At 36.6% G+C, this 12,762-nt stretch overlaps 3 protein-coding genes across 3 annotated transcripts; 1 reads left to right on the top strand and 2 right to left on the bottom strand.

Moving 5' to 3' along the window:
• Positions 1 to 6,719: 6,719 nt before the first annotated feature.
• On the top strand, positions 6,720 to 7,951 carry LOC129794655 (uncharacterized). Its single transcript, XM_055835459.1, has 2 exons — positions 6,720 to 6,872; positions 6,943 to 7,951. Exons 1-2 carry the CDS (start codon positions 6,788 to 6,790, stop codon positions 7,890 to 7,892), a joined length of 1,035 nt encoding a protein of 344 aa, XP_055691434.1. The 5' UTR covers positions 6,720 to 6,787; the 3' UTR covers positions 7,893 to 7,951.
• Positions 7,904 to 10,299, bottom strand: LOC129794659 (regulator of microtubule dynamics protein 1-like). Its single transcript, XM_055835462.1, has 5 exons — positions 10,171 to 10,299; positions 9,880 to 10,112; positions 9,562 to 9,780; positions 8,171 to 8,715; positions 7,904 to 8,087 (listed from the first exon to the last, which is right to left on the bottom strand). The coding sequence occupies exons 2-5, from the start codon at positions 9,997 to 9,999 to the stop codon at positions 8,030 to 8,032; spliced, it is 942 nt and encodes a 313-aa protein (XP_055691437.1). The 5' UTR covers positions 10,000 to 10,112; positions 10,171 to 10,299; the 3' UTR covers positions 7,904 to 8,029.
• Positions 10,300 to 10,315: 16 nt separating this feature from the next.
• LOC129794652 (serendipity locus protein alpha-like) lies at positions 10,316 to 12,610 on the bottom strand. The gene is made up of 3 exons (XM_055835455.1): positions 12,309 to 12,610; positions 12,035 to 12,220; positions 10,316 to 11,973 (listed from the first exon to the last, which is right to left on the bottom strand). The coding sequence occupies exons 1-3, from the start codon at positions 12,396 to 12,398 to the stop codon at positions 10,417 to 10,419; spliced, it is 1,833 nt and encodes a 610-aa protein (XP_055691430.1). The 5' UTR covers positions 12,399 to 12,610; the 3' UTR covers positions 10,316 to 10,416.
• Between the last annotated feature and the right edge of the window lie 152 nt (positions 12,611 to 12,762).

The raw sequence follows: 12,762 nt of genomic DNA, 5'->3' as shown, positions 1-12,762 counted from the left end.
TATTAAGAATTTATTCAATGACGAAAAGAGAAAAAGGTATGGATTATCCTATGACATGTCGTCACGAAATCTTTTTGCAGAAGTTAATCTTTCAATGGTGTAACATCTTTTATAAAATGACCCAAAATCATTTGATGAAAATGCTTTTTTGTTGCAGGAAAACCAGAAAAAAAACGTGTAAAAACGTTTTCTGGACTGAATATCTCATATACCACGTCTCTAGAAAATCGTGTCAGTGTTCTTTATATGAGGCATTGCGGTAACGGGCAAATTGAAAATAAACAAGGAGCTTGTCAAATGTTAGTGAGAAAGAAACTATCTACCATAGACTCGTAATAGTAATGTGCGAGTCTACCTGAGGCTCGCACATTGAAACTGCGAACCATTTCACTCGCATTCACAAAATGCGAAAAATTTTTCTGTGTGTACGAACGCGCATGGATATACCGCCAAAAATTGCCAAAGACCCACTCGACGTGGCTTTTCACACTTTTCGATACTTTTCCGTGAAATGTTTCGTAATAAATGATGTCTTGGCACGAGATAGCATGGCGCCTAATCTCGCATCGTTATTTGCGTGTAGAGAGGATTTGAAAATAAAAGTTCACGCATCAGCTTTTGCAGAACTTTTTTTTCGATAATTTATTCATTGGGGTTAAAAAAAATGAAGCACAACCTGATTAAACATTGAGGACACAAAAAATGTGGCCTTAAAAACAAAAATGCAAACATCTTGTTAACATAATAAGTTTGGTAAATATCGTGCAGTTGGCAACAGTGTTGCGGCAAACTTCACAGCAAACTATTTTCTCACAAATTGAAGCAATCGATAAAAATGATTCCATTTTTTTATTTTTACTTTTGTAAGCGATAGTTTTAATTTTTAAAATTTTATACTTTGATATTATAAAATTTTAAATTGTTTGAAAATTATATAGCGAAGTTTCGACAATTTTTTTTTACCTTCATCAGGCTCTGAAGAATAAAATTAAATCACCCCCCTTAGAACAATCCTGCAGTCGCTACTAAAGCTATTCAAGAAACAAAAATAAAATGCTTAGATGCTAAAAATCCTTTAGAAAATCAAATGGGACATATGAGACGTGTCAGCCTCATTGAGGATCACTTGGAAGTTGGGCAGATCAATGAACAGACGCAGGGCGGGTTTTCTCTGTGTGATCTATGATGTCTTGGAAGTCCGCGTGTGAGACATTCTCCACTTGAGAGGGGGTCTGTAGAATTATGCTCTATTTATAGCATTGGCTCCTGTACTAACTCTCTCTTTCTCTCTTTCTCTCCCCGTTTTTGGAGCGAAGTCAGGGTGATCACATTCAATGTGATCGCATAATTTAATGCAAATGTATTCAAATAATGATCAGTATGCCTCCTTTGCCAGCTGTGGACACCCAGTCATGGAGGGATTCCCATGGGCAATTCAACCCCCTAAGTGGTGGGATTTGAATGATATCTTATTACCCATTTGGAAGCTCCATCCTTAGTCCGTACCTGGGTAGCCGCACCGAAATGAACCAACCACGACGACACTACGCGGAGGTAGCACAGCTGTCGTCGATCACGACGATCACACATTTCCCACACGCGCGCGCGCGCATTTTACGCCACATTCGCACCATGTAGTACCAAACATAAGCCAACATACATACATACACACAAACATTAATCAACAAAATGCATTCCCCACGCAAACCGATTTTGATGAATAGTGAAAAGTAAAACCCATATTGTGCCATTTTCCAACACCACGTCAAATTGATCAGCGTCGTAAAAATTCTTATCGACTCGAAGAAACATTAAAAAAATAAATAAAAAATTTGTTGAGGGGTAAATTACTTGTGTTGTTTCAGGGGCAAATTGAAACAAAGTGAAGCAATTAATTGAATTTAAACTCACTTGGTGCGATTAAAAAGCCCCCAAAAGAGAGATGCTGAATGAAAGAAAAAAAGATCGCTGCTTATTTAATTACATGTCTCATAAATGACACGTAGGAAAATATTTATTTTCATGCCAACGATCTCCCGCAAAACTCTTGAGAGGCATCCACAAAAAGAAAAGCAAAGAAAAGCGCATGAGTCATCGTGTATGGAAATACTTTCAGCCTGATGAGATGGCGCACTTTGAGATATCTCGCCCCATGTCTGTGTGATAAGTTTATTTGGGGACTCATTCGAAATATCACTCACTCGAAAGTGAGAAAATCCAATGTGAGATTATGTGGTGTTTGTTGGATTTACAAAACCATGCGATCTGGCAATATTTAAGGCATTTTTCTTTTGGAATTTCCTTCAAGATCAAGAAGTATTGCAGAGTGGAAAGCTTCGAGGAAGGTTTATCAACTCTATTGACGATAAGATTAGCTACAGATAAAATTTTGGCTACTTTTTCAAGTTTAGAGAAGAAATTCTTAACAATTTGACGGTATTTCTTACTTATTCTACGGTACTATTAAGTAAAAAAAAGATTGCTCAATATTTAATAATAAATTACCGTATAAACTGATTATTGGACGATAATTGCCCAATTCTTGATCAATATGATTGAGAGGCAATAATTGCTTAATTCAGATTTGACCTGGAATTGATCAAAAATTGATCGATTGACTCACTTCAATTCATTTATCAATTAATGATCAATATTTGATCATTCTGATTGATTCAATCACAATTGAGCCCTTGTTGTCTCAATCAACTTTTCTACTGGGTAATTTTTATTTTTTTCTGTGTAATTCTCTAAAATAATTTCTAATTAAAAGATAAAGTTCAGCTTAATTTAGAACAGAACTTGCTGAATTTCTTTGCCAAATTAAATGATTATAATAGAGGAATCTTCTACATTTTCCTTGACCTTTAGAAATGAATCATAAAAATATTTTTTTTCTGGCAAAATTAGCAAAATTCATAAAGCACAAAAATAAATAATTTATTGCTTGAACTTTTGCCTGTCCATGGGAATTCTCTTACAAACCTTTTATGAGGGGTGCGCTAATCTTTTTTGAAGTCATACCGAACAAAAGGTCTTTTTGCCTTTTTCTTTAGCCCCCTGTCTGTTGCACTTTATGACTGGGAAAACCCCTTGTTGGGGAATCCCAAACAAAACTTTCTTGAATTTTTGTCCTTTAAACATATTTTGGGAAACTTTTCCAGAAAAATCTGCATTTTATTTATGATTAATTCTTCAATTTAAGTTTGTACCTTAAATTTCAAAGATATTACAATGATGATCTTTTCATGCGTTTATTCGTTGTTTTATCAAAGAATCCATCAGCAGAATGAAGGAGAGAAGAAGTAAGAAAAATAAAAACGTACAAATCGTCAAACAAACAATCGATGATTATTGGAGTGTGGCGACAAGTGATCTGTGGCAGATGTCTGATCCATTATTGGATCATGCGGAGAAAGAAAGTTTTTCTCCCCATGCCCAGAAAAAAAGTCTCTCTGCAGAGAATTCCCCACATATTGAGGACTTTTTTTTGCATCCTCCTCAATAACTCGTGGAAATGTTTTTGCAGCAAGAAAATCTATTGTTAATTTGGCGAATGAAGAGTATTTAGTGGGCGGTAAAAGGAGAATGAAACGTGATGAAGGAGCTTCACTTATTGCATTTAAAGCCTTTTGTGTCATCATAGCATTTTTTTTTCTTCAGCAAGTGCTCACCAGTCTCATTCAACCTCACTCTTATTTTTATTGAGAGTTTTTAGCGAATTTTCAAGAGAAGAAAATTTTTAACATACGAAATTTTAATCATCAATCAGTTTATTGATTTTTCGTTCTTTTGTTAATTTTCAATTTTTATTAAAGGCTATTTCTTTGAATTTCAGTACTGCTATTTTTATGCTCACAACTGTATACAGGAAAGCTGCCACATGCTACCTATATAAAGGAACTTTATTCTATTGCGAGTCTTCAGATCCCTTTTGAAAATGTTCATGTTAAATTGTGTGAGACTTTTTCTAATTTTTCTACTAATAAATCCCACATTTGGCGTTACCCTTGAGGGTAAATGCCATCCTCCTACAAACTTTATTCTTTCCCATGTAAATTGTGATGAATTTTGGTGGCTTTTTAAAAATATCTCTACCTACGATAGTGGTTTCATTCCAATTGCGCATTTACCAGCATCGGATGGAATCATAAGTCCTTTCTCCAATCCCTACATCACGTTGAATAAATTAATTTTCTATCTTCAATGTTTCAATAATATTGTCCTTCAACACTCATTGGATCACGTTGAATTTTACGTGGATTTAAAGTGCGAACAAACTAGAACCTGGCGCAAGCAGGATTGTGAAACTATTCAAATAAATGGCGCTACAAAGTACTCTAAGGGTATTGGTAAAGCACAATCTTGGCTTAATATCAGCGAGAAAGGATGCGAGGATGTGGGGCAATTTTATGCTTACGTCTGGTACAATTGGACAATAGATATTCTAATCTTGTGGAATTGTGTCCAACATGAAGCAAGAAGAAATTCTCGTGATATTAGCGCGTGGTTTATGACTCCCGAGGAAAAATTGTCATCAGCAATTTCCCAAAGAAAACGTCTAATTGAAGAATTCACCCAAATGCTCAACATCTCAGCTAAACTATTCAAAACGAATGATCATTTTCGTGGGAAATGCGAGGAAAACTTTGTATGTTTCTCACATCAACGATGTCGCGTGAAAGCTCTTAATGTTCCAAAAGAAATTACGTGCCTGTACACAGAATCTTACTATTATTATGCAATTATTGCAATTTTGCTGCTAATATTCGTTACAGTGGTGGTCATTTTGTATTTTAAATACAAATAGGAAATCAAGAGAAAAAAATGATACAGTGCTGACACTATATTCATTAATATTTATTAGGGAAGAGTGGAGTTTAAATAGTCACTTTGAATTAAACAAAAATGATATCTCACTGGAGAATCAATACAAAAGATTATAAAGAGATCATTCCTATAGGAGGTTTTTTGCTTTGGAACTTTTTTTTTTACCATTTTACTCTTAATTAACGTAATTGTAGTGTTCTGAGCACTTTCAAACTTTTCTGATATTTTGTGAATAATTAAATAAAAAAAATAAAACAACAAATAAATAAATTAAAAAAAAAGTAAAATAATTTAATATTAAAAATTAAGAAAATAACATCTAAAAGAAAAATTAATTTCTTATTTAACTTTTATTGAATTAAGAAAAGGAAGATATCGAAGAAAATGTGGTGCTATTTTATTGCCCACAATTGTTTCCTTTTTATTCCTTTCAAGCATACTTTTCAAACTTTTCTTTTGACGCAACAGGAAAACGTGAATAACACTACATAAAAGAATTGCTCAATACCATTCATTTGATCTCAACAGGAAGTGAAACTTTTACATTAAAATATATAATTAGAATAAAAAACTTTCATATTTTCTCTTTAAAGATCAAAGTAATTTTGAAAATGATTCTAATAAAAATCTTTTCATTTCTTTTCTAACAATTTAAAAGTTATTGTAAGAATTTGACAGTTGATATAAAAATCGTTCTATAGTCGTTTTATAAAGGAAAATCTAAAAATTTGTTGTTCCTGAAAATAGTCAGAAAGATCTTTAAAATACTCTAGAAAAGAAAGTTTCTTTCAAAAGCTTAAATTAATAAATAAAATGTCAAAATTGTTAAAGATTTTTTTCGGAATACCAAAAATCTTATAAATGACGAATTGTAAGAAAATAAAAGAGAAGATTTTTAACAGAATCTACCCCTCCCCTATGTTATTATATCGCTTAATAATTTATTAATTTGTTTTAATTGCAATTTGGGAATTTATTGTTCTGCGTCAGTTCTGCGCTTTACTGCACCCTTAGAATTTTCTTAAAGACTTAAAAAAAATTTAAAAATATTTTTTAAACAGAAATCTCGCGTATTGGATTCTTTTTACCTCACAGACCCCACTTGACGGTAAAAAAAAGGATTTATTAAATTTATTTTTAAAAGAAACAAACGATATAATTTTAAAGTCACAAAAAGAGTCCACATAGACAGTGCTTTTGGCAGAAAACCACGTGTGTGTTTTCTTGAAGAATTTTGGAAATAAAGTTAAATTCTTGGGGAATTCCGTGATTACCCAAAAAAGGGATAAAATCCAAGAAATTCTTCTAAGGGGGAGCTCCATGGTAAAAGGGATAATGATAAGGATCAGAAAATTTACAAAAAAGGTTATATATAAATTCTTGTTACAAGAGAAACCGCCATCTGTTTAACATTTTGCAGCCAAGAAGTCTTAACAATTTTATGATTGTCCTAAATAGACGGGAAAACCCAGAGAATTTTTGCTTTCTGCCAAGGGGCATAGCATTTACGAAAAAATTGTCCTTTCATTTTTCTTTTTAAGTAAATTATTTTTGTAAAATAATTTTTAAGTGTAATAAAAAAAATATTAATAAAAAAAAGTTCTTTTATGAATTGTTTGATATGTTTTATTAATTCTTTTTTTACTATATAATGTACATTTTTTTACATTATAAATTTTATTAAAATTTATTGAGAACCAGTAAGTAATATTAACAGATCATTTACTATTTTGATACAAAAAATAAATAATTAAATTAATTTTTTTTATTTGCAAAATAGTCCATGCAATTGCTAAATGATTAGCCCCTCCCTTGGTAAATTTTTCCATGCATCCTCAGGGAGGGTATAAAATCCTTGCTCATAGTGCCGGGACCTCATTTTGTTGGTTGTCGTTGGTTGCAATTGAAATCTGTGATTTTTTGCTCTAAAAGAAATTCATTTTGCCCTGTGTGTTGAACGATGAAGTTGAAATCAGTAATAGCCATCCTTATTGTGTGCTCTGCAATCCCATCAATTGTCCAAGGATTCTTCCTTCGGCGTCCAGGTGAGACAACTCCTTCGTTATTTTTTCCAACGGATTTTTTAAAAAAATAATTTACTGTTTTTCCTTTCAGAGTATGAGGATTCGCAGCACAATCGCTTCGACATCTTCATCCAGGAATTGGTGAAATTCAAGATAAGACTGATTAAGAATATCATCTACCCCCTCCTTGTGGAAGTCCCGTGGAAGAGACTTTTTGAACCGGAAAAATACTTCCATGAAGAGATGCAGAAAAGGAATCGCTCCTCGGACGCACCAGTTGCATCCGATGATCCTCACAGGGAGAATAAAACGCAAGAAGTGCCACCGAGTGTGGAACCAGTATCCCTCATTAGGAATGACTTCCCCACAAATGAAATGATTCGCCTGGCAATGCCCGATGACGATGTCCTCTTCCAGGATTCGGAGGAATTTGACGAAGTTGAGCTGCTCAGAGCTATTCCGGATATTGTGGAACAAATGCGATTGGGACGTGTTACGCATGAGGAGAAGATCTTAATGCAAAGTGTGTACGGGGAATTGTGGCCACTGATTGAGCAGGAGGCACGTCGTGATCGGTGGCGAGAGATGAATCCCATCCTCAGAGCCATCTTTAATTCACGCGAACTCCAAATGACCACAACGGCGGGAACACGAAAGGCACGTGCCACCAATGATGTGCACTGGAACACCCTCAACACCATCAACCACAAACCAAAGACAAATCTCCGGGCGAAGAGGCACAACCCCGGTGCACCACCATCTGTACGCCTCATGGACACTGTGGCCATTCTTGTACGTGAATCCCTCCGTGGGAATCTCAAGAGCCCCAAAAAGGAGCTTGAGCGGAAGAAGAGACTCGCGAAGAAGCGACTCGAGAAGAAGCGACAAGAGAAGAAGAGACTCGAAAAGGAGCGCGTGGAGGCTGCCTACCGGAAGGCCAGCACAATCATCTACAAAATGCCACCACGAGATGTTCTGACGCCACCGCAAAAGGGGCACTTCAATTCAAATTTTATTGTACATAAAATGCAAAATCAATAAAGATTCTTCTGTTTGATTGAAAATTCAATAATAAACTTTTAATTCCATTATATTACAAAAAAAAATTCATTTAAAAATTGTCCTGTGGAATACCCAAATCACCCGGAAGCGAAGAATCTTTCCGCAGCTGATTGTCGTCATAATTTCTTCAGCAGCTGCAGAGCTTCCTCTTGGCATTTCTTATCATCGTAGTTTCTGCAAGAGAAAATATTCCACATTAGAATCCACTGGAAAAGCAAAAGAAGATCCTGCTTAATCCTTTCGCGAAAAAAACTCACTTAACTGGCGTAGTTGCGGCAATGTTGAGATGATGTTTCGCCTTTTCGGGATCTTTGAGGGCTTTGTAGCACTTCCCAAGCCAGAGATGATTGGTTGTGTAGAACATTGGCTTTATATTCTCAGCACGCAGGAAGCACTCAAGGGCATTTTCATACGTACCCGTTGGTGGTTCCTTGAGTGCCTTCTGCACAATCTTCATCACATACCACGACATGTCGGCAATGCCAAATTCAAAACATCCCAAAATCCACCAACTTGTTGGATCATTGGGATTGCACTCTGTGGCACGTACCATGTGATGCTTAACCCTGTGCAGCTGATTCACACGTTCCCACATCCCATCTTGCTCACTCTTGGCATCCAACAGGATGGCATACCACTTGTGTATAGCATAGTGGGTATCATCAATCCCCAAGCCACGTTGAATGAATTCAAAGCCACTTCGCACAAGGGCTGCTTTCTCTGTTTTATTTTCCGTCTCCTTGGCTGTCTTGTAGTAGCCACGAGCAATTCTCCAGATTACCTCAACATTTGTATCACGCTCCTTGAGGTGGAACGATGCACAACAATTGAGAAATAAATGAGCCGAAAATTCATTCAATAAGCGCTCAATCTTAATTGAATCAATCATATTGCACAAAGATTGATCAATAATTGACTGTAGATTGATCAATCTCAGGTCAATTATGATTGCTCGATAATCGATCCCCGCAATAAAGACTATGAACTCTTTTAATTTTGAGTCAATTTTAACTCAATCAATTTTAAATCATACCCAAAGAAACGATTGAGCCAACAAAAGCTCAATCATGATTGAATTAATCAGATTGATTAGGGATTGCCAAATCAATAAAGTCAGTCAATCAATTAAGTCAATTCTGATTGCTCAACAATTCCACAAATATACATACTTCTTTTCTGGACCAAAAAAAAACAAATGCGAAGTGTACTGAATTAAACTATTTTTTTTCAAATCAACAAATCAAAAAATGCTCAATTTTCACTCAATTTATTCTCAATCAGTTATCATGCAGTGTTGATTTTTAGTAATTGAACAACAATTGAGCTGTTTTTGCATATCAATCAGATTGATCATTTATTGACCATATAAGTGGGCCTACTTTGACTCAATATTGACTCAATTATTCTTTACTGGACAATTCTTCATTGAATTAATTAAAAAATTCCCGATTAGTCCAATAAAATAAAATAAATGGGGGCAGTGTTGAATGTTCTTTGTTCTTAGGAAATTTCTTTGTTGGCTGTGTTCTAATTAATTGATCCACCTTTAAAATGTTTTGCTTAGTCAGTCAGTGTAAAAAACTAACTAATCTCCATTCTTCACAGACGATTCAAAGAAAAATATTTAAGGAAATGCAAAAAGACTCACAGGATGATTGAGGAGGACTTCATAGGCTTCTCTGTACTTGTTCTCATCAAAGAATTGATCCGACTGTGGGATTAGTTCCTCCACTGAACTATCACTCATCTTCAGAGCGTTTTTCTTCTTATCCTCCACCTCCTTTGCGGATGACCCAAAAGAGTAGCCAAAAATTGAGAAGGCAATAAGTACTGGTGGTACAGGTGTCCAAGTTCTTCTCCGGAAGTTCTACACAGGTAGGAATGACAAAGAGAACAATTTAATGATGATGAGGAAAAATGTTGGAAGTGACTGACAGAACTTCCTGGACTTTGGACAGTAGCTAACCTTGATGTATGACAGTGTCTGTAAGTTCCGTGTGTTGTTCCTCTGAGCAGCAACTCCTAAGCCACTCAGGCTACACCACTGCTGAATTAGTCTCCGTAGAACAGCTGCCCTCAGCACCATGGGTGAGAATGATTTGGGTTGTCCAACGAAGAGACGTGATAACGTGAGATATGAGCCTTTAATCTAATCTCTCTTCTTGCATCTGCAGAGTACTTATACGCGGACACCTCAATCTGCAAATGAACCAAAAAATATTACCTTGTCACCAATTATTTATTTTCGTTCATTTACTTGTTGTTTTAATTTTAAACTCATTAAATTGAGGTAAAAAACTGGGAATTTAACGATTTGTCTTGATTATGTTTTCTTTTATTTATCTTTTTTTTAATCTCTATTTTTTGTCACAAATTTTATTAATTTGGCGCTGCAATCGTTGTTTGTTTTTAAATGTAACGCTTTTATTCAAAAAATAATTTTTAATCAAAGAACTCTCTGGGAGATTTTTGTTTAGAAAAATTTTTGAAGAAAATCTTGAATTTAATTCTTAATTTTAATCCTGATTTTGTGATCAATCTCCTGAATTTCTTCTTCCTCTTCTTCCGTGAATGTGTTTAAGAGACTGGTTAGATCCTCGAGGATATTTGTCACATTCAAATTGAGAGTACTCTCAGCTTCCTCGAGATTCCCATTCTTCTCAACAATCCTCCGGAACATTGCCCGGCGAAGGCTTAAATTCCTCCTGGGTACCTTTGTGGATGCACCACCACCAGCTGTCCTGGCCAGGGAGAGTTTTGAGAATTGCGCCACGAGAGAATCCGTCGGGGCCGGCCGAGTTTTGTACAGAATAACCGAAACATGTGGATTGATTCCGAGAGTTTGGAAGAAATCCGCAGATTCAACCTTTTCCTCCGCCTCATCTCCGGCATTTTCAACTGTTTTTCCTTCATCAAATACAAAACACCCATTCCCAAGGCCCCCGTGGAATCTCTTCAGCACAGCCAAGAGGATACGGAAGCGCTTTGTTATGCGTCCCATCTCAATCTTTTCAGCTTCCCTCAATTCCAGTGCTGCCTCACATTCAACCACCATTTTCCGGAAATCTGAGAGATTTTTCTCCTGCACCGCATTACCGGTAAGATGGAGATTCTCTTCGTTGATTTGCAGGTGTGCCTGAAGAATCTTTATATGCTTCAGAAGCACTTGGAGACTTTCGGGATTCCCAGCTTGTGCTGAATGCTCCAGAAGGGTACTCAGAGCATCCACAGTTGCCATGCAGAAAGCATCTGTGTCGATTATTTTTTGAATCTCCCGCTGGAAGGTTTGCATTTCACTTCGCCAGTGCTCCTCGAGGATGCGTGAGTGACTGCCGGAAGGGGTAAAAATGGATGGAATGAGTGCCGTATCGAGGCATTCCGATGATGCTAGACAGCTCTTTAGGATGGACTTTGCAACTTGATCGCCCGAGAAGGCAATGCCAAGAACGCCAATTTGGAGGATTCGATCGAGAAGGAGGTCAAACTTCTCAGTTTCTCCCTCCAGGAATCTATCATTGTCCACTTCTTTTGCCCTTCGAACAGCTTCCCGGAATGTAGAGACGGGATTTTCGGAGAGTTCCACAAAAACATGACAAACAAGCCGAAGAAGGCTACTGTTGACAGTTTGCTCGAGATGCGTTAGTGCCACCTCCAGGAGTTCAGCTTTAAAGCGTCGATTGAGATCTGTGGCACACTCAGCTGCACATTCCTCTTCCATGGAAATACACTCCTTGAGGACACGCTGGCAGTGCGCTGTTAGAGCTGTCTTGTCCTTCTCGAGAGCCACATTGACAAATGCCAGCGTCTGGCTGATTAGGGAATCCACAATTGAACGAATCTCTTTGCTTCGGACATAAGCATCGGCATTGCTTTCAGCTACATTTTCCGGGTTCTCCTGAAAGGTTGTCATGGGTGCTAGGAGATCCAGTGCTGCATCCAGGAACACCACAAAGTTCGCATCTTCCTCCACAACGGCAACATTGTCCGTAATTGATGACACAGAACTCCTAATACGTGCCAGGCACCACAAAATTCGATCAAGGAAGTGCTGCCGCGATGGCTAAAAGGACATAATTCCATGAAAAAACTAATTGCATGAAGCTGCTGTTAAATCAACTCACCGTCAGAACAACTCCTTCCTCCTTCTCCACAGTCAGAACTTTCTCCAGATTCCGGATGCAGACAGTTATCTGGCGGATGCAGAGAAAGATCTCCTCCATCACGATGGAATTCTTCTCTCCAGAACAATCAAATACCATGAATTTGTGCAAATCTGCAAAGAGCCTCACAAATTCCCCGGAAACTTCCTGATGGGGCCACAAATGTTATGAATTTTTAACTGGCAGTATAAACAGACAAAATAACAAGACTGGAAAATCAAAGAATTATTCTTACATTTAACCAATTCAGGTCACTCTCGATGGTATTCTGGAAGCCCTTGTAGAGAAGCTTCTGAAGAGATGCAATGCAATTAGGGAGATCCATTGACAGGATAATTATTTTGAGAAATTGCGGAGGAAGAACTTGAGAATGTAACGAATTTATTTTGTTTGGGTTTTTGTTTTTATTTGAATTATTGGCGTTTCAGTCGATGTTTCATTTTAAATGTAACGAACTTTTATTCTGGAAAGAATTAATATTTTGTTTGTGTGAAAAGAATAATTTCTAGACCTCTATTCTAATACGTTTTTCTGTTTAAAAAATAAAAAATTTACTTCATTTTTTGCATTAAAATCAATCTTTTTTTCATAATTGGCCAAGTTTTTTTTTCTCAGTGCATTGAAACATAAGTGTTCCGCCGTACACGCCGTATACGCGCATGAAACATGGAATGGTTGCGCATGTGTGT

This window comes from Lutzomyia longipalpis, chromosome 4 (genome assembly GCF_024334085.1).
Source record: "Lutzomyia longipalpis isolate SR_M1_2022 chromosome 4, ASM2433408v1".
NCBI classification, from domain to species: domain Eukaryota; kingdom Metazoa; phylum Arthropoda; class Insecta; order Diptera; family Psychodidae; genus Lutzomyia; species Lutzomyia longipalpis.
The sequence above is the reverse complement of the archived record's forward strand: the minus strand, read 5'-3'. Positions and strand labels throughout refer to the sequence as shown.